Here is a 27,311-nt window from a genome sequence, read left to right as displayed (position 1 = left end):
CTAATTATATCCTTGAAAATATATTTTTTGTAGGGAATAGTGACTGTATTTTAGTCATGCTAATCAAGACTAGTCTGTAGCTTGACGAGCTGCAGTTTTAAAGTAGCTTCTGAAACTCTGATTCTGAATGTGCACCAATAGCACAAAGACATATAGGGGAGGGAGAAAAAGACAATAACTAATAAATAAAAGTTTTCAGTCTGTCAGAGATGATAAAGGGCTAATCCGGCTCTGTAGTGTGTGTTTGTGAGCATCAGCGTTCTCTTCTTGCTCTAAGCTGTTGTCACACTGCAGTCGAGCCTCCGCTGTGTTACAGGATGCCAAGAGCTCAAGAGGGGTTATCAGAACGGCGGTCCTCTCACACACACTGAGCGAGTGTTTGGCAAGGGAGGTGATCTGACTTCACTAAATTTCCCAGTGAACTGTCACACACCCCATAAAAATTATCAGTGACCATATGTGTTGGACTAATGTGGAAGATATTATTTCAGGCTCGAAGAATGTTCCCCAAATGATGCTATGATGCCATTTGATGATGCACCATATACAAGGTCACCTTAGAATTATGAGAACATATAGTGCTGAGAGCAGCTGTCATACTTTCTTCTGTAATGGATAATGGATAATGGGTTATAAAAGGATGTGATCATCCTCAGAAAGACAAGCTTCCTCTTCAGAAGTATGCAGCAGACATATAAATACATACAGTATATATATATATATATATATATATATATATATATATATATATATATATATATATATATATATATATTTTTTGTATTTACACTACTGTTCAAATTTTTGTATGAGGTAATTATATAAAATAGAGTTAAAATCTTTAAGCTACCCACACTGACCCTACTGCTAATGGGAAAATCCACACAAAGCTTGAAGTGGATGAAAGCATTGTGAGTCAAGGCAGAGGAAAGTCTCTAAGCTTTGGTCCCCAGTGGAAACCTGTCATCCGCTCAGATTTAGTCCTCCTCTTCCTTAAGACAGAGAAAGACGTCTTACAGCAGCCTTTATGCCATCACCCTCACTTAACCAGCACAGCAGAGATATGAATGTGGAGTCAAAACAGAGGTATAACAGAGCAGCCAACTGCAGAGGAGACAAGAAGAAACTAGATGGTAAGACAAGAGATTAGACAAAATGAGATGAGAGACAAGAAGAGACTAGAAAAGGGGGAGAAGACGAGATACAAAAATGAGACAAAACAAGAAAAATGACAAGAAGAGAGAAGAGACAATATGGGAAAAGACAAAATGAGATGAGACAAGGGACAAGAAAAGGCCAGACAAGGTGGGAGAGGAAAAAAAGAAGACAAGAGACAAGACTAAATAAGACAAGACAAATGGCAAGAAGAGAATAGAGGAAAAGAGAAGATGAGACGAGGAGAGAAGAAATGAAAAAATAAGACAAGTAGAGGAGACAAGATGGGGAGGAGAGGTGAAGACAAGAGATGAAACAAAAATGATGAGAACAGATAAAATGAGACCAGGAGAAGAAAAAAAGAGACAAGATAAGACAAAATAAGGAAGAGAGAGGATGAGACAAAGAGAAGGATGAGGAGAGGACAGAAGATGAGATGAAACAAGAAAAGATGAGGCAAGAACAGAAAACAAGGATGAGACAAGATGAGACAAGATGACAAGAAAAGAAAAGATAAATGTGAACAGAAGAGAATAAACAAGACTGAGAAAACAAGAGACAAGACAAAGAGAAAATAGGACAGGACACAAAATGAGATAGGACAAGACACAACAATCAAGAGAAGAGAAGAGAAGAGAAGAGAAGAGAAGAGAAGAGAAGAGAAGAGAAGAGAAGAGAAGAGAAGAGAAGAGGTGCAAGGAGACAAAGAAGAGAGGATGGAAAAGGAGAGTATAAAAGAAGAGACAAGACAAATGAGGAGTTGACAAATTAAAAAGACAAATGATGAGAACAGAACAGATGAAAAGAAACACAAAGAAAAAAGACAAGATAAGGAAGAGAGGAGACACAATGAAGAGGAGAAGACACAACAGGAGATGAGATGAGACAAGCCACAACAATGAAGAGAAGTGATTAGATGTAACCAGGCAAATAAGAGAGGAGAGGAGAGAAGAGAGTGTTAGCGACTCTCAGTTGGGGAAATTCTGCAGAGCTTCATGCATGATGGACAGAGCATGACAGACACACCTCCGCAGACAGCAAATCAATTCAGCAAATCTAAAGTCTCACAGAGAACAACTTCAGTCTTGTGCTGCTGAAACAACAGCAACACCTGAAGTCTGCAGCAGAACCTCTGGTCCCAAAGCTCCAATCCAAACCAAAAGGGAAAAAGGGGGGTAAAAGAGAAGAAGAACTCAAATCAATATTATTTCCTAGACTTTGCACTGAAAGCTGAAACAAACACTCCTAATATCAGCTACTCTCTGTACGCAAATCTAATTTGAAACTCAACTGAGCCTTCACCCACACTTTCATTTTGGTTATTGAGAATGAAAGAGAAAAGCTTTGCTATGTCTCAAATCCTAACTAGAATGCATCTACTGACAGGAATGAAACTGTACATTAAAGGGTTCGTTCAACCAAAGATGAAAATTATCCCATAAATTACTCACACAGTAGGTGTATATGACTTTTTTTTTTTCAGACGAATCCAGTCGGAGTTATATTAAAAATTGTCTTTGATCTTTCAAGCTGTTTAATGGCACTCAGCGGGTGCTTTGTGTATGCGCCGCTCAGAAGAGACGAACGCGGAAGCGCAGAATATCAAAACAAACCAATGGTCATGTATTTGAAGTACAAAGTGAGGATTTGTAAAGAAGAATGTTTGAGGATTTAGATATAAGCCAAGAGGAGACTGGTTTTCCTTTGCTAAAGTAAGGAAACTTTGCTTCCATTGCTCCTGTTAACAAAAGTTGATTTTCACGAGACTCACCGGCGCATGCACAGTGCTGACCTCATACGTCATCAGCCCGGAGTTGCTTCCGTGTACAACTGTTGGCACAAGCTACATTAATGTGATTATTACGTTTTGAATATGGATATTTTTCTTACAAAAACGCATCAATTCGCTACAGGAGGCCTTTGTTCACCCCGGAGCCGTGTCAGACACTTTTTATTATGGATGGGAGCTTTTTATTTCACTTCTTTTGGACTGATGCACTGCAACACCCGCTGAGTGCCATTAAACAGCTTGAAAGATCTAACACAATTTTTAATATAACTCCAACTGGATTCATCTGAAAGAAGAAAGTCATTTACACCTAGGATGCCTTGAGGGTGAGTAATTTATGGGCAAATTTTCCCTTTTGGGTGAACTGACCCTTTAAGGGGCACAACAGCTTGGCCCTTTAAGGATACTGCCTTAGTGACAACCTTGCACCAAATCTATCTCTAAAAGGTGCATAGCAGTAGTAGTAATTTGTAAAGCACTACTATGAATTACTATTAGCCAGTACCATCGTACTGGCTAACGTACGCTCTTTGGACAATAAACTGGACTACATCCGATTACTACGTTCAACTCAGAGGACTGTAAGAGACTGTTGTGTGTTTGTATTCACGGAAACATGGCTCAGCGACAGCGTTCCGGACTGCGCCATTCAGCTCGACCAGCTGACGTGCTATCGAGCAGACAGAGCTTGCGTCGCGGGAGGAAAAACCCGCGGCGGCTGGCTTTGTGTTTACATCAATGACGCGTGGTGCCGCGATGCTGTTGTGATCTGCAAACACTGCTCACCCCTGGTGGAGTTCATGATTATTAAGTGCCGGCTGTTCTATCTGCCAAGGGAATATACTGCCATACTGCTCATTTCGGTTTACATTCCCCCGAACAACAACAACAGCAACAGGAACGATGCACTAAATGAACTGTACCAGCACATCAGTGAGCAGCAGACAGCACACCACGATGCTTTTCTCATCATAGCTGGGGATTTCAAACCATGCTGACTTAAAGAGTGTGTTTCCAAAAATACACCAACACATTAAACTTTCCAACACGAGGTAATAACATTTTAGACTTTGTTTACACCACACAGAGAGGAGCTTACAAAGCCCTCCCCCTCCCCCACCTCGGTGCCTCAGACCACATCACTGTCATGCTAATGCCTGCATACAGACCGCTCGTTAAAGTCGCCAAAACCAGTTCAGAAACAGATTCAAGTGTGGCCAGAAGGGTCGTCTGACGCTCTTCAGGACTGCTTTGATACAACTGACTGGAATATGTTTAAGCAGGCTGCCACTTACAATAACTCCACTGACCTCCAGGAGTACTCGGAGACTGTCACTGCCTACATCACCCATTACTGTCCGGGCCAACCAGAAGCCGTGGATGACAGGGGAAGTCTACAGACTCCTGGAGACGCGTAACGCTGCCTTCAGAGCTGGAGATGAGGGGGGCCTGAGAACAGCCAGGGCCAACCTATCCCGCGGCATCAGAGAGGCTGAGAGACAGTACTCCAGGAGGATAGCCCATCGTTTCAGCGACAGCAGAGACACTCGGAGCCTGTGGCAGGGGATACAGACCATTACGGACTACAAGCCCCCACAGCGGACCTGTGACAGCAACATCTCTCTGCTGAACGAGCTGAACACCTTCTTCGCTCGCTTTGAGGCACAAAACAGCTCTACTGCACAGAAGACTCCACCTCCTCCCAGGGACCAGGTGATGACGCTGACCCCGGACAGCGTTAGGAGATCCTTCAGCAGGATCAATGCACGCAAAGCTCCGGGACCTGACAACATTCCTGGGCGTGTACTGAGAGACTGTGCAGCAGAACTCACTGATGTCTTCACAGACATTTCTCACTTAGTCAGGCTGTTGTTCCCACATGCTTCAAAGCTACCACCATCATTCCAGTCCCGAAGAAGCCATCTCCATCCTGCTTCAATGACTACCGTCCTGTTGCACTTACTCCCATCCTCATGAAGGGCTTCGAACGGCTAGTCATGCACCACATCAAGTCTGCCCTCCCCCCCTCCTTGGACCCATTCCAGTTTGCATATCGGTCCAACCGGTCGACCGATGATGCCATCTCAACTACCCTCCACTCAGCACTCACACATCTAGAGAAAAAAGACTCATACGTCAGAATGCTGTTCATAGACTTCAGTTCAGCATTCAACACAATCATCCCTCAACAGCTCATTCACAAACTGGTCGAGCTGGGGCTCAACACTTCGCTGTGCAACTGGCTGTTGGACTTTCTGACTGGAAGACCTCAGGCAGTGCGTGTCGGCAGCAACACATCCAGCACCATCACACTGAACACTGGGGCCCCCCAAGGATGTGTGCTGAGCCCCCTCCTCTTCACTCTGCTGACCCACGACTGCACACCGTCACAAAACTCCAACTTCTTCATTAAGTTTGCGGATGATACGACTGTGGTGGGTCTCATTAGCAACAGAGATGAGACAAACTACAGGAGCGACGTGAGGCGCCTGGCGGGGTGGTGCAGTGACAACAATCTCTCTCTGAACGTGGAGAAAACGAAGGAGATTGTTGTTGACTTCAGGAGAGCGCACACTCAGCATGTTCCTCTGACCATCAACGGTGCGACTGTGGAGAGAGTGAGCAGCACCAAGTTCCTGGGTGTGCACATCACAGAGGACCTCTCCTGGACCGACAACACTGCAGCACTGGCCAAGAAATCACAGCAGCGTTTCTACTTCCTCCGCAAACTGAGGAGAGCCAGAGCCCCACCCTCCATCATGTACACCTTCTACAGAGGCACCATCGAGAGCATTCTGACCAGCTGCATCACTGTGTGGGATGGCGCCTGCAACGCGTCCTGCCGGAAGACTCTGCAACGCATAGTGAGAGCAGCTGAGAAGATCATTGGTGTCTCTCTCCCCTCCCTCCAGGACATTTATGGAACCCGTCTCACTCGAAAAGCCCTCTGCATTGCAGGTGATCCCACTCACCCGTCACACAGCTTCTTCAGTCTGCTGCCATCAGGGAGGAGACTGCGGAGTCTCCAGGCCAGGACCAGCAGACTAAAGGACCTCTTCATTCATCAGGCTGTCAGGAAGCTTAACTCGCTCCCGAACTTGCCCCCCCGTCCCTCTTCTGCCTCAGGCACCACTGAAATATGAAAACCCCCCCCCCCCAGGTCCCACATCCCCAGGTCCTTCCACCCCCCCTCCCTCTAACATACGATGTCATGCACCAGTCACTTTGTGCAGCAGTGGTCTGCTCACTACCTCATTCACAATCATTCACCATGGAACTGACATCATTCTACCACCTCATTAGTCAGTTTAATAAAATAACTGCTCTTGAGCCCTTTGTCACTTTTAATCAGACTGAATAAGCTATTTTTTTATGCACTAAAAATCTTTTTATCTGCACTGGTTTGTTCACTGGTTTGCACTCTATCTGCCACGTGCGTTGCGCTGCTTTTATTTAACCTTATTTTTATTTTATTTTTTCTATTATGTCTTTTTTTACATTCCCTTATTGTATAGTTTTATCTTATATTTTATATTTGATCTAGATTTTTAGGCTCTACTGTTAGTGTTATCTGTATGCACCGGGGGTCTGAGAGTAACGCAATTTCGATTCTCTGTACAGTATGTATGTACTGTACATGTGGAAGAATTGACAATAAAGCAGACTTGACTTGACTTGATGAATATTTTATGGTTAAAAAAGGTACAAAGTTGTCAAAGTTGCTGAGGGACAAGCTGTTGTACCCATAAAGGTACAACTTTTGTAAATTTATGAGAGTGTGCGATGCCTAAACTGCCAGTTCTTTATCTAGAGAAGCAGAGTGTTCCATTCAAGATTTGTCATGGGATTTTCCTACTTCAAACATCAGCTTTCCAACCATAAATGTTCTGCTAGGAAGGTGATGTATAATGAAACAAAATCACAGCAGTAGCAGTTGTTTGCAAGAGCACCGACTTTATGCAAGTTGGAAATTTGGAAATTTGAACAATTTGTTAGATAAGTTGGCTAAAAGAACTTTTAATGAGTACTCAATTCATTACCTGATTAGAAATACACTCTCAGAAAACTATTTTTAGTGGCACAACAGCTTGTCACTAGGACAGTAATCTCAAAGGGACAATTCTGCACCTCATTTACACCTAAAGGAGTCATAGTAGTACCTTAAGGGTACATACGTATTACTACTCTAAGGTATCCACCTTTTAGGGGCAGATAAGGTACAAAGTTGTCCCTTAAAGAGTACTGTCCGAGTGACAAGTTGTCAAATCGCTAAATGTACAATTGTTTGCACATTTTTATGACAGGGTATTATAGAATATAACCAAAGATATAGATTTCTTGTTATATGTTTTGCAACCCAATCACTCAGTGTGCTAGCTTAAGACACTGTTAGCTGATTAATTTGGTAGCTTACCTTTTACTCTACACACATACTCAACTCCTTCGGGATCTAAATGTAGATGTGTCACCTTTCAACTTTCCAACTTTCCAGGAAGCATTAGCTTTAGCCACAGATAAGCATGAACAATTAAGCTAATGCTAAAAAAGGTTACGCTAATGACCACTGTGGGGTTCTAGCTGCATCTGATTGAAAATGTTTTGTTGCATACTACATATACTTCAGCCTCTATTTTTAATTTTCTGTTTTATTGCTAGCAGCTGATGTTTTGTTTGTAAATTCACAAAGATATAGCAGGAGTTGTGCTGCTAGTTCATTAGCGTTCTGTTGAGCATATGTGTGTGAATATCTCAACAGATCTTCCTGACACAGGCCACCCCTGCTGCATTGGTGATGGTACTTGCAGTTTTGGAGCTGAGCAGACTGCAGTGTTGTAGCATTGTTAGTGCCTGGAGACTTAGATAAAGTCCTGCTCTTACATTAAACTTGACTATTGGATAGCACTAGGGCTCATACCCTTTATCACTTGTTATGTTAAACATTAATATTCATAGAGGCATAAAATACCAATACGACACCTCCCTAATTTCTCTCTTCTTCTAAAGGGTGATGACATAGTCACACATGATCACTCTCAGAGTTCACAGCAGGTGAAAATGGCGCTCACACTGCAGTGTGTTGCTATAAAGTTTACCACCTCTACTGTCCATCCTTATATTGCCATGATGTTGACATCAGCTTGATTCATTTGACCTCTACTGTATGTTTCTGTCATACAATTTTTAGCTGTATTTATCTTTCTTTTGTTTTTGAGGATGTCTCTCCAGGTTTTTCCTGGCTCAACTGTACACACATAATCCTGTTCCCCTGAAGACATGGTATTATTAGTCTTTCTCAGGATGGGGTTAACACTTTGGAAATAATGCTGACATGGTGACATCCCATTGTAACCTGTAATCTAAAACGGCCCACCTTCTAAAGGGTGATAGAGGACAGAATAAGAGAGAGAGAGAGAGAGAGAGAGAGAGAGTGAATGACAAGCTGAGAAGGATGTGAGATGGATGTGCCAACACACACACATTCAGTCCAGGGTTGTGACCTGAAGTTGAGACTTCCCAGCTGAAAAGACCAGCTTGTTGGGTTTTGGATTTTCTAGACTTCTTAATTCAAATTCAATTTTAAACAGGGTTTAGTGAGTATGTGCAGGTTTACAGACACAGTGTATAATTTCTGCACCATTAGAGACAGTATGTAAGATGTGAGAAGTGGAGTGGAGCTGCATCATTTTGACTCGAGAGGAGTGCATTTTTTGTAAGCCACTACCTCATAAGGGTAACATATAATGGGCTAATTTTAGAGTATTTTTAATATATTGAAAAGATATATTGAAAAAAACTGTTTAATATATTACATAAAATATCTGAAATATATAAGTATATATAATATTAAATCTGTAGATTTATAAAAGCATTATTCTCTTAAACTCTTCAACCCGTTACAGATAGATTTAGCAATGGTCAATCACACAACACCCCAAAACCAGCTTTCCCTCTCTGCTAAAAACTCCAGAGAAGAGAGGACATGACTGCAGGGATGTAAATTTCATCTAACAGTTCGGGGGGACAATGAACATAAAATTTCTCCAGAGCAATTTTTGAAGGGGACACAAATAATACAGCTAAAATTGTACTTGTAAGGATATGTATACACAGAGGAAAGCCTTACTACTATTAGTGCAGCAGGGAGACCGTGCCAAATTAGACAACTTCAAGCACTTGTGGTTGCGCGCAACAGCACTAGTGTCCATTGTAGACATTACTATCTGTCACAGTGTTGCCAAGTCCGCAGTTTTCCCGTGGAATTGGGCTACTTTATCACTGTTGCCACCAGGTTGTTTTATATGTCCGCAGGTTTGACATGACCCCAATAACGTGATTTTTAGCCCCTGGAATGCCAATTTTACCAGGAGACGCCCTTGGAACGTGGTTAGTTTGGGCTAGTTTTGAGTAGCAATCGGGTGGGTTTTGCTGTGTGAAAGCTGGCAACCCTGTCTGTCAAGCAGGTAACGTTATTAATGCTAACACATAAAAAAATACATTGGCATCATCTGTATTAAAGAGAAAATAATCACTTCATCTGGTGTTTAAGTTAATAAAATAGCCTTGACAGCCTTACTGGAGTTCCACAACTATTGGCTTTGTTCTCTCTCACCAGACTTGTATTTGTGTGGGTGATGTAAAAGAGGAAAGCAGGCATTTGGAGTCAGACCAAAGCAGTGAGGAAAGGGATGGGGAGGCTCAAAATGATTCTAAACTTAAAATGCATTTTTGTCCCATTTGCGTTGCTTTACTACTTAGACAATTATTTAAAGTATGAAGCTTTGTTATTTACAATGCACAGCATGGTTTTTAATCATATTTTTAGAGGGGGGGGCAACCCTCAGATGGGGTGGTCCTGTCCCCGATCCACCCCAGGATTTCTACCAATGCTTGACTGCTCTATAAATCTTCTAGTCTTAGTTTGAATATAGGGATAAAACATGCTAAGACAAATGGCCAAATTTTCTAGAAGAGTTTTGTCATCTTCTTTTCCATTGGTAATTCAGGAGTGAAACTGCTCAATTCACTAATCATCAACAATCCAGCATCACCATGTGCTAACTGTGTTGGTATATTGTGAGAAATTTGTGCTGTTCAAACAAGATGTTTTTATGTACATTTTCTAATGATTATGGCAGCAGTAATTCATCCAGTGATGATCAAATAATGGAAAATACCTATAAATTCAGACATGCTGTGCAGCTGAGTGCACTGTAAAGAGCCAATTCAGGTGTCTGGATTGCAGTAGTAATGCCATACTGTTAAGTATCCCAAATTGTAGTATTCTGCTGAATACCAAATCTCAAACTATATCCCAAATTGTAGTAGTCTGCTAAGTATAAGGAATTGTGCTGAATTCAGAACATGCCATTATCATAATTTCTTTATAGAATTGTGTTAAACAACTAAAACACCAACTAAAACAACACTCTCAGTGGGTGCAATTCCCTCTTCAGTGCTGATGGTGCAGTGTGAAGAGAGAATGGTCACTTTAGCTCTGCCCTTAAGTGGCATGTGGTAGCCACGGGAGGAATAACATTTGATTAAATAAAAATTAAAGCCTTGCCAAAATTACAGAATGCTGACATACTTAATTCTTCCCTACCAATAGCAGTTTTGCTGCGGCGAGCCACATGCACTCACACACACACACACACACACACACACACACACACACACACACACACACACACACACACACACAGTTTGGATAGATGGTTTCTGATTCTGTGCCATGCTCTTTTAGTGTTTTGCTATCAGCACACACATAAATTGGAGGTGTTATTGCTGGACTGGTTACATCTTGTATGTAAGGCTTTTCGGTGCAGTGCATACAGGCTTACTGAGATCAATAATGTCCCAATCCGATACAAGGCTCAACAATAAGGATGGTACGATGGCCTGGGGCCAGTGAGAAGGTTTCTGGACAGTTTACTTGCTCTGTTGGGCCAGTGCTGTGCTGTTACACACATGGTTTTATCCCTTGCAAACTTGAACATTTGGTTTTGTGTGAATATTGAATATTTGTGTGAATACTGTGTGAATATATATACTGAATAATGTAGTAAATTGTGCTGATCCATATATTGAAAATTTGGATTAAAAAAAAATGTTTTTGAAATAAGTCTTTTATGCTCACTGTGGCTGCATTTATTTGATAAAAAATACAGTGAAAACAGCAATACTGTTAAATATTAATACAATTTTAAATAAGTGTTTTTTTCATTACAAGAGTCTGAAATGTAATTTATTCCTGCGATGCGAAGCTGAATTTTCAGCATCTTTACTCCAGTCTTCAGTGTCACATGATCATTCAGAAATCATTTTAATATGATTTGCTATAATAATATGATTACTTATTAATGCTTATCAATTTTTATTTTTAATGGTGAACACAGTTGTGCTTCTTAATATTCTTGTGGAAATCATGATACATTGATGGATCATGATACATCCTTGCTGAATTAATTCTTTAAAAAAACTTTTTATATTTTTTTAAATGTATTATAATTATAATTATAATAATATAATGTAAAATGTAAAATATTTATATTAATATTTATATTGTTTTTTGTCAAATAACAGCCTGACAGGGCAAGCAGAAAAAACCTTATTGTTAAGCCCTGCAATAAAATGTTCTCAATCAATCATTTGAGCAGTCAGTCAGTCTGTGACCCCTTAAAAAGAATTTTAAGCCTTCCATGGAGTTGGAGTGTAGACAGTGTAGAAAAGTCTTCCATCTTCTATTCATTCATTTCACACTGCATGAGTCTTGAGAGACTGCCTTGTATATCCTCCATTTACATTACTTTCTTTGACCGAGCTAGTAAATAAAAGCTGAGATTACTGGACAAGTCTCCAAGCCTCTCTACCTATCTTTTTTTTCCTTTTCTTTACTTCTCATGGTTTCTCTATTAAGTGTGAAACACAGTGTTATCACCCTGCCCCAATTACATTACTAACACTGGGGAGAGTGTTTTTTTGGTGTGTGTGTGTGTGTGTGTGTGTGTGTGAGCATTATTTCTATGCATTTAACCAAGATCCACCCTCAGATCTGTCAGAAACAGCAACATTTTCCAGCTGCAAGTTCACTGTGTCCCTCTAAATTGTCTCTCTGTCTGTCTGTCTGTCTGAGTCCACCTATAAGAATAGAAATAAATCTAATCTGTCTGTCCTGCCCTTCTCTTAAACTAAAACTAATGTTGACACATTCTAAAAAAAGTGCACTTAAAACCTCTTGAAGGAAACTCCTTTTCTCTGTCCGCAGCTTGCTCTCTTTTCATCAAAGATTTCCTAGCATCCCTATGTCCTCTGGTCACACCTGCATGCCTGGTTTTCTCAGGTCCCCATTGCCATGGTTACCCCCTCCTCCTCCACTTCCTGCCCCTCGGGTGACTGTCTCCTCCTCGTCCTCGCTGTCAAACTCCTCGCTCTTCCTCTTGCTGTAGCGCTCGTACAGAACCATGAGTATGCCCATCACCCACGCCGACACTGTCCCGGCACTGAAGATGACAAAGCCGATGGCGATGAAGAACAGGTAGTCCCAGTAACCCAGGCCCTGGTGGCATTCCGATCTCAGCTGCATGCCCAGCTCCGCCAGGCGCTGACCTAGCATGTCCGGCGGCCCCTGGCACACCGTCTGCCCCTCATCTAGACAGGAAGTGAGAGGAGTGGATGGGTGAGAATGAGGGTAGGACAGCAACAATCTAAGATTTTTGCTTTGCAAGATATTATAATATATATATAATACTTTTATTCAATAAGAATGCATTACGTTGATCAGACGTGACAGTAAAGACATTTATTATATGACAAAAATTTATATTTTAAACAAATGCAGTCTTTTTAAATATTCACTTTATATTCACTAAAGAATCCTGAATAAAAAGTATCACAGTTTCCACAAAAAAAAAAAAATATTAAGCAGTTGTCAACATTACTAATTACATTAACTACGTTTGAACTGTAAATTAGCATAATATTAAAATGACTTTTAAAGAATCATGTGACACTGAAGACTGGAATAATGATGCTGGTTTGAACTGTAAATTAGCATAATATTAAAATGACTTTTAAAGAATCATGTGACACTGAAAATATATATATATATAAAGAATCATGTGACACTGAAGACTGGAATAATGATGCTGAAAAAAACGTAGGCATATAAGAATATTAATATATTATGTACTCATAGGTGCTAGATGGGAATGACGAAACATGATGATGTTTATGATTTTGTAATTAGAATGGTGTTATGAACAAAGAAATATCTTACTAATTTGTATGTACACTGTCTGTTTCACACAACTGTGATTCATGTGTAAGTACATTTATATAAATGTACCAATATAAAAAATTATTAAAATCGTCATTGTTTTCTTATAAAACGAGCAGTGATCTGGAACAGTGTTAATTTCGTTAACGAAGACGACGACGAAAAATATTCGTTAACGAACATTTTTTCTGTGACAAAGACGAGACGTTGACGAGCTAAAAATAATATCTGATGAAGAAATTATGACGAAATTTATGCCGCGTCTTCGTTAACTAGACGAGACCGGACTATAATGTTATTTGAGGACTACCGGACATTCAAAATGCATCCTATAGGCTTTTGTCTTTCAAAATGTGCGCCCCTGTCATTGGATTGCGATCGGATAAGGGCCGTTTTAATATCTAGTCAGTATAGCAGGCAGCCGCAGTGGATGGATAGACTACAAAAACGCGAACTAGCGATCTGAAACAATGGCCTCAGCACCTGAAGGGGTAGGGATAAGGTAACCAGACGTCCCGTTTTTCCCGGGAGGCACAGTTCGTTGTCGATTAACTTAAAGTTAGTGAAGGCGGGATAGGCTGAATCACGCTGATAGAAGTGTTCTCTCTGTCACGCTCCACTTCCTCAGTTCTCATATACAGCGCGCGATCAGTTCTCAGTGCTCAAATACACACAAAGCAGTCTAAATGTTTATCGTGTAGAGTATCTAACGTAAATACAATAGGTTATGGATTAAGTGAACGTGAACAGGTGGGGTGAAAACTGAACGTGTGTCAGTATTTTATGCATGCCTTCCGTCTTAAAAGGACAGCATTCCAAATTAAATACCTATCTGTCATTAATGTTAACCAACAAAAGATGTTAAATAAATGTATACATGTTAAGTAAAACCTACAGTATCTGAAAAATGAGTTTAATTTGTATCTCTATTGTATTTGTCTTATTGTGTTTCTTTATATATATATATATATATATATTTAAAGAAGCACAATAAGACAAATACTATTTTTATAAGTTGCTCCTTTTTCACTTAAAGAGAAAGTTCACCCAAAAATGAAAATTTTCATAATTTATTCAAGATTTTCCAAATTCAGTCCTTGATTCAAATTTCTCATAAGCTTAATTTATTTGGTCTAAAGAGAGAAGAATTAATGATTATCTTAATTTGAAAAACTACATATAAAATCACTTCCAAAATAAATTTTGGTAACTACAGTTTGGCTAAAACTATTGACTAAAAGTAGTGACTAAAAGTTGACTAAAATGCAATGACTTTTCGTCGACTAAAACTAGACTAAAACTATGAAAGACTCAAATGACCTAAAATGTGACTAAGACTATTAAGCATTTTCGTCTCAAGACTAAGACTAAGACTAAATCAAAAACGTCTGCCAAAATTAACACTGATCTGGAACATCAGTCTGAACGGAACCTTTTGGAAAAGTTGTTACCAATAAATACAGATATGTTTATGATTCATAATATGAGTGTTTATTTATGCATATACATGTTAGCAAGTGTCCTAAAACCTAAAAAAACAAGATGTTTGCTATTTAACGTGCTCAAGTTTTGTTTCTTGTCTTTTATTCTGACACAATTTCATCCTCTCTGTCACACACACACACACACACACACACACACACACACACACACACACACACACACACACACACACACACACACACACATGCATGTTTGTTTTTGTGAATTGTGGGGACATTCCATAGGCATAATGGTTTTTATACTTTACAAACTGTATGTGCTATTGCCCTACACCAACCCTACACCTAACCCTACCCCTTACAGGAAACATTGTGCATTTTAACTTTCTCAAAAAAACTCATTCTGTACTGTTTATACAGTAAGCGTTTTGAAAAATGGGGACATGGGTTATGTCCTCATAAGTCACCCTCTCCTTGTAATACCTGTGTCATACCCATGTCATTATACAAAGTTGTGTCCTGATATGTCACAAAAACACGCACACACACATACAGTGTCTTGATCCCACCAGTAGTGGCCCTGAGGAAGAAACAGGCCAGTAACCATCATCTCCATCTTTAAGTCTGAGCCCAGCAGAGCATCAGCCTGTCAGCTCAACATATCAGCCTGACAGAATGACCCACAAACACACTCATATTGAGACTGAGGCCGGCCACAGCTCAACTTCTGAGATCCTCAGTTTATCATTACATACAGTGGGTATGTAATAATAATGAAAAAAATTAATTTGTCTTTTTAACATTCCACTCAGTTTCTTTTGTCTTATTAACTGATGTCTGGTTGTTTGGCAGTGTGAGTTGTTAGGAGAAATTATGCTGCTTCACCTATAATCAAAAACCACCAATTCCTTCATTACAAAGAAGAGAAGATACTGTGAGAGAATAGTGGTGGCAATAAGTCATCACTGGGTTTGATTGTCCTGGAAAGAGTCCTGCATTCAGCAGAGATTTAATGAGCACCTTGACCAGCCAAATGTACTTCAAAACTCAGTGAGTTGACAGCACACTTCATTATGTTTTAATTAAAATTAACCCCCCCCCCCCCAAAAAAAAGAACTGGCTCACACGCAAAGCAGGCACCAGTCAAGCATGATGTATAAAGTTTCTTTAAAAATCACGTCAAACTCAGATGACCTTTAAACCAAGTATTTAAAATGCCAGATGATTTAGTTGAGGTGGTTTGGATACCTGAGACAAACACATGCTTGCGTTTCAAAATGTTTTACAATTCACAGAAACTAGGAATGTCCATATTAAAATAAGTTTTAAAGGTGTCATATGACGCTGCTAAAAATAACATTATTTTGTGTATTTGGTGTAATGCAATGACGTTAATGTGGTTTAAGGTAAAAAAAAAAACAAAACAAACAAAAAAAAACATTATTTTCCACATACTGTACATTATTGCTTCTCCTCTATGCCCCACCTAACATAAACTGACAGTCACCACTGATAAGCTACTACTAAATATTGTAGAAACTTAATTTTCTGTAAAGTTGCTTTGCATCAATTGTATAATAAAAAGCACAATACAAATACACTTGAATTGTTTAATGTATATTATAATATTTATTATTATTCATCAATATTTATATTAATATTTATATTGTTTTTTGTCAATGTGAAAATTACAGCCTGACAGGGCAAGCAGAAAAATCCTTATTGTTAAGCCCTGCAATAAAATGTTCACAATCCATAATTTGAGCAGTCAGTCAGTCTGTGACCCCTTAAAAAGAATTTTAAGCCTTCCATATTTGGGTTGAACTGTTCTGGAACAGTGTTGTAAATACAACTTAACCACTGATTTCTAGTTGTGTCCTCCTTTGGAATGCCAAACAAAATAGCTTCACTTTCACAACAAAACACACAGAGTCTCCACAACATGCCAGAGGCGTTCTTTCTTTGCGTGAACATTTGGGTGGCATTATGCAAATCTTCCCACATCATGGCGTAGACATGTGGAGCGTGTTAGAATTAGACATTTTAGGAGGACATGGTTGACTCTTAACTTTTATAAAGAATATCTCTTTGGATTTGAAACTTGAGTCTTTGCGACTTTACAGATCTTCTCTATACGCCAAGAGCTTGTAACACTCCAAAGAGAAAGGAAAAATTGAAATAGCATCATATGAGCCCTTTAATATTAAAATAAGTTTCAGAATTCTGAAATAATAATAAAACAGTTGTTATAAGGAATGTAGGTGTTTAAGTTTTATTATTTTATATATATAATTTTAAGTCATGTGGCCCCTTTGGAAGTTTGCTAATTCCCCTGTTTGAGAACCACAAAATCAGACTGTATATAAATTTTAATTTGCTATTTGTTGAAAATTTTCCATTCAGCACTTTCAAATCTCATTCTAGTCCATTCAAATATGTTGGATAGTCTCAAGAAATGCAATTAACAATTGTTTAATGTCACTGATGAAATCACAAAGGAACTAATGGAATTACTTTTTATGTACTTGCTATATCTATTTTCTAGATTTTGAAAATATTTTCCAATAGGGTGAGTTCGCAATTAGTTCCAAATAACAAAAACATTAGAATCCCTCAAGCTTTCCATTAGGCTTGTTTGCCTAGAAACATGTACATACACAAAACCCAACATCTGACCCATGTTCAATGGAGAAGCGTGGAAAAGACCACCTGGTGCTAAAGACAGGGATTACAGGTAACTAATCTTCTCCCATACAGGCAAAAATAGCAGACAGACATTATGCAAGTCATTATGATGATTAGTGTGTCCCGTACCCTGTGAACTGGGCCAGGAACAACCACCTGCCCCAGTAGAGACACTGCGACCTCTGTGCATTATTTGCTGTCAAGTTGGTCTCCTACTACAGTCATATGAGCCATGAGGTAATACCAGGACAAATGAGGAAAATGTGGAACTATCTGAGGTGCTCTGTGTTTTTATATTAGCCACATGGTATCTTAAATGAGTGCTCTGTGGAGGTATGGTTTTTATAACAGAGAGTAGTCCGATCATAAAAAGATCAAGTCTGAACTTTCAGTGTCCTTCAAGATGCAATCAAGGTGCGAAGGATAATTCTGGACAAATCTACAGCTTAAATAACAAATTTTTTTTGTGCAGGAGTTTTAAATGTTATGTGATGTTTTTTTTATCAATATAGATATAGAGATAGAACAGATAGAGCTGGTGGGTTAGAGGGGTCAAGTTAATTTTTTTTTTTTCATAATAATTAAAAAGAAAACAAGTATATAGAATGGAAATAGAATGGAGAGTTCTAGTGTTAGAGGGTCAAGTGTAGATGAGATGTGTCTTTAGCCTTTTCTTGAAGATGGCTAGAGACCCAGCCGATCAGATTGAGTTGGGCAGGTCATTCTACCAGCAGGGAACAGTTAAGGTAAAAGACGGTGAAAGTGATTTTGTGCCTCTTTAGGGTGGCAGAATGAAAACTTATGAAGGGCACATAAGTCTACAGTAGTGAATTTAGGCAAAGGGGTGCCGAGCCGGTGGTTGTTTTGTAGGCACACATCAATGCCTTGAATTTAGTGCGCGCAGCTATTGGTAGCCAGTGTAAATGAATGACCAAAGGTGTGACATGCTCTTTTCGCCTCGTTAAAGACTACTCTTGCTGCTGCATTCTGGATTAGCTGCAGAGGTTTGATAGAACTGGCTGGGAGACCTGACAAGAGAGTGTTTGATGTTGATGGGGGGTCCGATACGGAGGGGGCCTGAGTCAATATGTTGTTCAGTGGGCCCAGAAACCATAGCGGCGCCCCTGATTATCTTAGACAATATATATTGCACACCCCTAAATCTAAGGTATATTTGGCAACACATAATAAATAGCCATGTTAAAAGCATGAGGACTTAAAGGCAATAACGTTTTCCAATTAGCTCTATAACATAACTCTTTTCCTAATAGCACATGGCAGAACAAGGAGCTTGTAAGTCTCTTTTCTGTCACGCACATCCATGCTTCGATTTAAGCATTCATAAGACTATTTGAGTTCATACTGACAGGACATTAGATTGCATGAGCGTACACACACAAGCTATATTTGGCTGTGTTTCAGGCACATGCACTAGGGCTGATATGGTTTGGTCTGAAAGGAAGCACTGTGGTGACAGAAATGAATGTGTTTCTTAGTGTCGTTATTGAAGCGCTGCATGAATCAGAGATTAATACAGAAAGCATTTTCAATGAACGAACCAAGATGCAAATAGAATGAGATTAATACAGAAAGGAATTTTCAATGAACGAACCAAGATGCAAATAGAATGTGACAACACACACACACACACACACACACACACACACACACACACACACACATTTCTCAAACCCTTGCCCAAAGTATGACCTTACATTACATCCCAGACTAGAGGGGTTTCTGTGTGTGAGGACACATCACTCGCTCTCAATATCTAAAGTCCCATAACCATAACTCTGTCATTTATGTGTAATCTGTCCTCCTCCCTCTATAATTAGCCTCTCTTTCTTATTCTTTTTTCCTCTCTCCATCCATCCTTCTTTTCTCAAGGGCATATTAGTTCAAACCACGGTCTCTTGCGTCATCATCTGTGACACACACACGCTGAAAGAGGTTGATTGCTCATTAGATTGCTCAGAATGTGTCATTACAGAGATAATCTCACTGTGCACGCCGTCAAATTACCCACAAGTCACCATTTTCCCTCACCCCAGAGGTACAGCTATTTTTCTTGATGTTCGAAATTGGACATTATTACAGCTGTAAAAATCTAAGCCCTGTACACTTCATTAAGTGTATGTGTGGACTCATCCAACATCAGTGATTGACCTCACAAATGCTCTACTGGATGAATGAGCAGCTATTCCCAAAGAAACACTCTAAAGTCTTGTGGAAAGCCTTCCCAGGAGAGTGGAAGCTGTTATCACTGCAAAGGAGCGAACAACTCTATATCATTTTCTCCAATCAAAATGTCTGTATTTAGAATGCAATGTCATTAAAGTCCCTTTCAGTGTAATAGTCAGTTGAGCCTATACTTTTGTCTATATAGTTCAAAAGTTTGGGGTCTGTAAGATAGTTTTTAATACTTTTATTAATCAAGAATGCATTAAATTGATCAAAAGTGACAGTAAAGAGATTTATAATGTTACATAGATTTTTATTTCAAATAAATACAAAATTCTGTCATGAAACTCTAGATGGCGCAGGTCGATAGGTTCTACCTCAATCTCACATAATGACATCATTATTCACATGGCACAGCTGATTGGTTCTTTTCATATCAGCAGCCAATCAGCTGCTCAACATTCAGATACTTGGCTAGTGCTTGCTGTAGCAGTTGCAGTATGCTTCAGAAACCCTCCACCTTCCCCAGCTCCACCTGTATAGATCTGCTACGGCTAATTTCATGTTATTTATGGGGGTTATTTCATATATGTTATATGTGCAGCAGCAGTATTTTCCACATGCTCACAGCAGCATGTCTGTGGATGTATTGCCAGTAGCAAGTCTCTGTACTTTGTTTTGCCACAGAAGCAGCAGCGTAGCAGATCTGTTCTGCCAAGACCAAACACATTAACATTGCCATTTATATTGCTAAAGTCTCTGAGAGTTGTCATGACAGAAATGCTGTTGTTTTGAAACTTCTAGTCATCATAGATTCCTAAATGAAAAAAAGCATCACAGTTTACACACACACACACACACACACACACACACACATGAAATTTCATTCCACATAAACATTTCTTCAAAAAATAAAAATGTAAACCATAAGTAATGAAATACAGAACAGATTACAAATTATAAGCAAAAACAGAATATAATAGAGAAATGGGCATGGGTTCTTTTGCCTTGGGCTAGTAACCTATAAACCACCTAACAACAGCCTAGCAACCACCAAGAACATCCTAGCAATTCTTATAAACTCGTAACACCTAAGTCTAGTGACAGTCCAGCATTGTGCCGGATAATTTTGCAATGCCAAGCACCATTCTAGAAAGCACTATGTACTTGAAAAAATATCTAAGGGATTTTTTAAAGATAATCAAACATGAACAAGGGGCATCAGCAGCATGCAACATTAACCTAGAAGCCTGTTCTTTAACGTCCCACTAGGTTCTTTGACTAAAAATTAACAGGGTAGCAAAACGCACTGCTCTACTGAGTATGAGCCTGTGAGAAGACTGGGCAGAGGGGGAACTATTTTCATGGAACACCCTGCATGGGTTTAATGGCAGCCAGATAAACCTGAACAGAGAGTGACATCCTGCCTACTCATACAGCTTCAGTCAGCTGAAGTAATTATGGTCTCAGAAAGGGGTCACTCCCGGCAATGCCACCGGGGACAGTCCTGTCAGATATGCCTTCTTCAAATGTCTTGGGTACCGCTAGGGTAAATAGAGCTGCAAATTGGAGTTTGAACACCTTGTGAGGGGACTGTCTGTCCATCCATCCCGCTTCATATAGCTGCATACCTGCGTCGGCGCCACCTAGGTCAATGTGCCCCCTCAACTCTGGTAAGCACACCACCCAACCCCCCGAACTCGATTTCAGCCGAGGGGGAACCCCCCTTCCCAGGAAGCGATTTCTACCGAGGTCCTTTTCATACATCTGCTTTTCATAGCTAATTAAATTAAACTCTGGTTTGTTTATTTTATGTTTCACTTTAACTTATTAATCATAAGACATTGAGTTTTTCCACAAAAAAATAAAAATTAAAATAATGGTGGGTTTTTGTTAAATGTGAGCCAAAATCATCACAATTAAAAGAACCAAAGACTTAAACTACTTCAGTCTGTGTGCATTGAATTTATTTAATACACGAGTTTCACAATTTAAGTCGAATTACTGAAATAAATGAACTTTTCCGCGACATTCTAATTTATTGAGATGCACCTGTATATATATTAATCAACAGCACTAATCATAAACAATATTTTTTTTTCTGACCAGTCTTTAGAAAGCAGAATGCAATAATTAAAATAACCAAATTTGGCAATATGTTAAACATGTTCATACAAATTTTAAGTTAATACATTAACTTTTATAGCCCTAAAATACATTTGGAAAAATCTTTGTTTTCTTCTCTCATTTTTTTCCTCCTATTGCTTCATCTTCATTTGATATCATTGCTGTTTAGAAGAAACAATCACAATCTCATGGTGATTTTTCTTCCCTACATTCATGATTTATTCTTTTATACAGTAAACACATTTATTAACTTAAAGGGGACATATGATGCTTTTTTAAAGATCATTATTTTGTGTATTTGGTATAACAGAATATGCTGACATGCTTTAATGGCCAAATAAAGTGCTTTTGCTTTCGCCTAGATACACACAGCATCTCCCTGACATGACTGCTTCAAACACTGCTGTTTCTGTATCTATGTCTTTTTTTTTTTTATGTATATTTGGGCGGCATTACGCAAATATTTCCACATAGTGACGTAGATATGTGGGGGCGTGTTTGAACGAGCCATTTTAGGAGGGTGTGGTTGACTCTTAACTTTTATAAAGAATATCTCTTTGGATTTGAGACTTGAGTGTTTGTAACTTTACAGATCTTCTTTATGCACCAAGAGCTTGTAACACTCCAAAGAGAAAGGAAAAATTTAAATTGCATCATATGACCCCTTTAAAGGTGTTGTGTGTTCTGTAATACTCAGCAATATGTTTTTCTAACTAATGGCAGACGTTCTAATAAAACTATTGTTCTGTTTTGTGATGCTTGACAGAAATAAGACAATTCACCTTTAAGTAGATTTCTTTCCTTTACTGACATTTCACCCACAGAAACTAGTGAAGGGCTAATTCCCTTTTCAAATAGAGAATAGCCTTTAGCTTACTTCAAAGCTGTTGAACATGATTTACTTGCCACTGCAAATCAGATTTTTAGTGGCATTGCAAGGAGGGACAAATTAGTAAAGACAAATTATTGAGTCATAGGATTAGGATGAGTCATAGGAGTACACTAGCACATTGATGACCTACGGAGTGTAAAAGCAAAAGCATTTTAAATATAATTTTTCCTCCTGTCCCATTTTTTGTATTATTATAATGATTTTTATGATTTCACTTTTTTTTTGATGAGGCATTCCCCCTAAAACCAACCAGCACTGGTTTTAGTTGTTGTTGTTGTTTTTTTTCAGCAGGGACTTAATTTTATAATTTTGATTGTATAATCTGAATAAATATAGTATAGTATCTCACTTTTTAAAACATGCACGCATAAAAAAAAAAAAAAAAAAAAAAAAAACGGATCCTCAGGGTGCTGGAACCGTTAATTGGTACGGCCAAAAAGTGTACCCTCAGCCTAATTAGATCATTAGTTCTTCATTATTAGTAGCAGAAGGACGTAGTGATGCTAATGTTCCAGTCAAAGCTGTCACATACCTTCACACACACATACCCACAGTGAATCAGAGCAACATCCTCTGTATCTGCCAGTTCCTTACAGGAAACGCTCCACAGATGCTGTGCTGTCTACAGGAAGCTTTCATCATATCGTTATTTTCATTATTTTTATTATAGACACCTGCTACTATGATGGAAGAAATGTAATGGAACATCTGCTGCCATTTGCAAAAGCCTGATTAAGTGTGTCAGACAAACGCTGTTATAGTGTCTTGTTTTATCATCAGCATTTCCTTCAAAGATGCTAATTATTTTAGGTCTCTGGAGCCGTGATGTTTTTAACTGTTATCGGACATAAAGTTCTGGAAAGGTGCAGGTGGCAGGTGGCAGGTCTTGAAAGGGACTGTGTAATTATTTGAGCAGATTTCATTTTGCAGACATGTGAACAGCAGGTGACTACCAGACAGAGAGAAATGATATCCATAACCATCTGTCTGACAGAGAACTGATGACTCAAGTTCTTTTCATCAGTGTTTTTCAAACGTTTCTTCAAGGGACTTAAACAATAAAAGATTGGAAAGGTCTCTTGTATGTAATATCATACATTCGACAAATGTTAAGTTCACTTAAAAGGATCGTTCAGCCAAAAATGAACAATCTGTCATAGTTTACTCACTGTCATCTCATCCCAAACCTGACTTTATTTCCTCTGTGGAACACAAAAGCAGATATTTTGGGGTGAACTGTACCTTTAAAGACAAAAACAAACATTTCTCTATTCAGCAATAAGTTAACTGAAGTGCCACAGTGGTGTTAATGGCTGTGAATTATTCATTTAACTGTTGTGTGACACTTTTGCTCAAGGTTAGTGTCGATAATGCTGAGTGTGCAGGGTAGAGACTGTCCTGTCACCCTCAATTAAAGAACGCCCTGCGGCTTTATCATTAGTCTTGCTTCAGCCGCTACAATATTTATGCAGGTTATTGTCAAACTCCCGTAAGGTGCATTTGCTGATTACAGTCTCTGAAAGAAACTGGAAAACAGCTAATGATTAGGTAATGGTTCAGGGAGTGTTAGTTAACCGCCAATTAGTTTCAGGATGAGGAAAAGTGATGCTTTTTTTTCACTTCTTCATGAATTTTCATTGCCTTTGTATGATTGTCAATGACATATAAGAGTGCATTATGAAGAAAATGCAAAATCTTTTAAAAATATATTATATTTTTAAAATATATTATTAGAAATGTGCTTTTTTTATTCATGGAGAAACTTTGAAACCATTTTCAAGAAAGGTTTTACTTAATTGATTCTAAATCATATCATGGTATAAAAAGTATAAATAAATAAATAAATAAATAAATAAGTATTGAGGAAATAATTTTGCTTTTTTAAAGTGGCAAAAATAAATTTATTTATAAATAAATAAATAAATAAATAAAGTAAGATTTTCCTTACACCTCCTTACATATTTTAATCACAATTTTTTTTTTTTAATTTTTATAAATTTTTTTTTGTGGGTTTTGTGTGTTTGTTATATATTAAATATTGAAGTATGACGTATAAAAAAAATAATTTTTTATTTTTTTGTGTATTTATAGATTTTATTATTATTGACTTTGGTTTGGCAGACTCAAATAGGGGTTCGAATTTTATTATACAGTTCAAATATTAATAAGGGTTTTGTTTGGCAGACTCAAATAGGGGTTCGAATTTTATTATGCTTCACAGCTTATCAGAATGAATGAATATAAGCTCATTCATTCGCTGTACAAATCATTCATTCTAATAAGCTGTGAAGCAGTTTTGTATATGTTATATCTATAAAAAAAAATTAAGCCAAACTAAATTAAGAATTCTTATAATTTTCCTCATTATGATATTATATAATATTTATTTGAAACAGAAAAATATAAATAACTAAAATGCTAATCATAGAAGAGATATAAGTCATTGTATGAATAAACTGCATTTTTAATGTTTTGTATTTATATATTTTTTAAATTAATGTTTATAGTTTTGTAATAATAGATTGGAAAAATACATATTGTTTGATGAATCAGCAGCACTGTTTTTCTATACAGTATATGCTGCTCTACACTAATGCATTTTCTAACAGGGATGTTCCTCTGATAATTTTTTTTTTTTCAGTATATGCTGCTCTACACTAATGCATTTTCTAACAGGGATGTTCTACACAGTTCAATGCTTAGCTTTAAAATGTGCTTCGGATTTACAGTTTCTTTTAATACATATCAAAAATATAAAAGGTGTGCTGGCAGTTCAATGCTTATTAAAATGTGCTTCGGGAAAAATGACATCATCTAAAACATGATTCATGAATATCTCTGTGTTTCCGTGGCTTTCATGACTAAATCCTCACGATGGCCTGCCCACCAGTTACCAGCGCAGTCAACTTCAGCATAGAATGAATTTCTAGGCTAGTCCAGTCTGGTTTATTACTAGTCTGTTGGTGTTGTTGTTTCTTGCATATTGTTCACCAAAAAAAAAAAAAAGAAAAAAAAAAAAACATACAGGTGAGCAAGCACATTCTTTCTAGTTAAAAAGCCTGGTAGGGACGTCAGTATGTTTGGGAGCATCAACACACAGCATGTGTAACGGCTGTCAAATATCAGATGCCTGCGTTCTTTCCTGCCAAACACAGAACAGAACTCACATGCACCTGTTTGTGGCTCAGGACCTGGGCTTGACGATGTTTAAACCTTGAATTTACTTCTTCCATACCAAGATACTAATAAAATGTCTTGGGCACACTTTTTGGAAGCATTCAACTCAAGTTCTTTCCATGCTTTTAGAAGAACTTAAAAAAATAAATAAATAAAATAACTAAAAACTAATAAATGAAACTATTAAAAAAACTAATAAATTAAAGTAACTATAGTAAAGTAATACTATATGATGCATTAAAAGTTAATAGAAGAAAACAATTAAATAAATGAATATTAAGAAAATGACACACATTAACCTAAAATGACTAATTTCCCATTTATGTTCCCTAAATGGCAGCATTTTCTAAACATGCCTAATAAAGTTCTCTAACAACAGTGCATGTATTAATCTAACATGGGTGAGTTCAAATACATTCAGGAGAGCACCCTGCTATTTTTAAAGCCCACTAATTATGTAATTGCATATGTTAATCTTTAAGAGGATGAAGTGCTGGGAGGTGGGAGACTTTTTCCCACTCTCATCCTGAATCTCACTGTGGATGGACTTTCTGATAAGTGTGTAGTGGAGAGAAAATTATTGTGCAGGAATTAGCTCATGCAGCAGCTCTTTATAAAGTGGGTTCAGCCCTGTTGTGTTTTTTTTTTTTTTTTTTTGGTGTAAATCACAGATGTGTATGGTTTTGTGATACTGTGCTGTATTTCATTTGTCCTCCAATGACCTTGTAGTACAGTGTGAATGTCTACACCTGCCGTGTACAAAATGTGATACTTTTGTCGCTTTTTATTTGAGGAGAATGACAATATTTTATAATTTGGTAAGGAGAATTCAGACTGGACTACAACAGTGGTGTAAAACTCTCCTGAATGTCAACTGCAGGTATACTAAATAAAGGAACACACACAGCAAGCCCTTGAGAACATATCATTCACTCCTACCAATGACAACAGCTGAGGTAGATTACATTCAGCATCTGTCTGGTGACCCTCCTTTGAGTCTGCAGAGTATGAGCTACTACGGCGTATGCTGAGGTCATTGACAAACACATCACACACTTGTGTCACATCTAAAAACCACATCTACATCATGACAACGAATGACTAGCAGAGAAAATAACAGAAGGTATCTACAAATGATCTAAGCTTTATAAGACCTTCTAAAAGCCATAACGTTCCACTTCTGTATATTTGTTTCCTTATCTATATTTCTGTCTATTGCTACTGACTCGTTTTTTCTCTTTGTGCTTTGATCCCGTTCTTCATGAATATTTAACTCTCATCCTGAGACCGCCCACTTCTTTGGCTCTGTGCCTATGAGCCTGGCCGGACCAGATACCCTTCAGCCAATCAGTGCACTTCACCAGGGCAAGACAGAGCGAATAACAGGGTTTAAAAATCAAGGGACTGGGACAGAGGGAAAGCAATACCGTACTGCAGAGAACAACACAAGCATTCAGTGACATTAACTGCTGCTCTCTTTCCCTTCAAACAGCGCTTGCTGGAAGGCATCGCACTCACTGCTGCAGATATGAATCTAATACTCTCTCCAGATCTGCCCCCTCAAAAAACTCACACGTACACATA

At 38.4% G+C, this 27,311-nt stretch overlaps 1 protein-coding gene across 1 annotated transcript in view; it reads right to left on the bottom strand.

The window, feature by feature from the left end:
- Nucleotides 1-11,155: 11,155 nt before the first annotated feature.
- LOC109060238 (leucine-rich repeat-containing protein 52-like) overlaps nucleotides 11,156-27,311 on the bottom strand; it is a 28,146-nt gene continuing 11,990 nt past the window's right edge. Inside the window, exon 2 of the mRNA XM_042777500.1 lies at nucleotides 11,156-12,592. Coding sequence (XP_042633434.1) covers nucleotides 12,258-12,592 — 335 coding nt within the window. The 3' untranslated portion in view covers nucleotides 11,156-12,257. The remainder of the gene's footprint in view (nucleotides 12,593-27,311) is intronic.

Source organism: Cyprinus carpio, chromosome A20 (assembly GCF_018340385.1).
Source record: "Cyprinus carpio isolate SPL01 chromosome A20, ASM1834038v1, whole genome shotgun sequence".
Classification (NCBI taxonomy): domain Eukaryota; kingdom Metazoa; phylum Chordata; class Actinopteri; order Cypriniformes; family Cyprinidae; genus Cyprinus; species Cyprinus carpio.
Note: the sequence above shows the minus strand (reverse complement) of the source record. Positions and strands in the feature narration are given on the sequence as shown.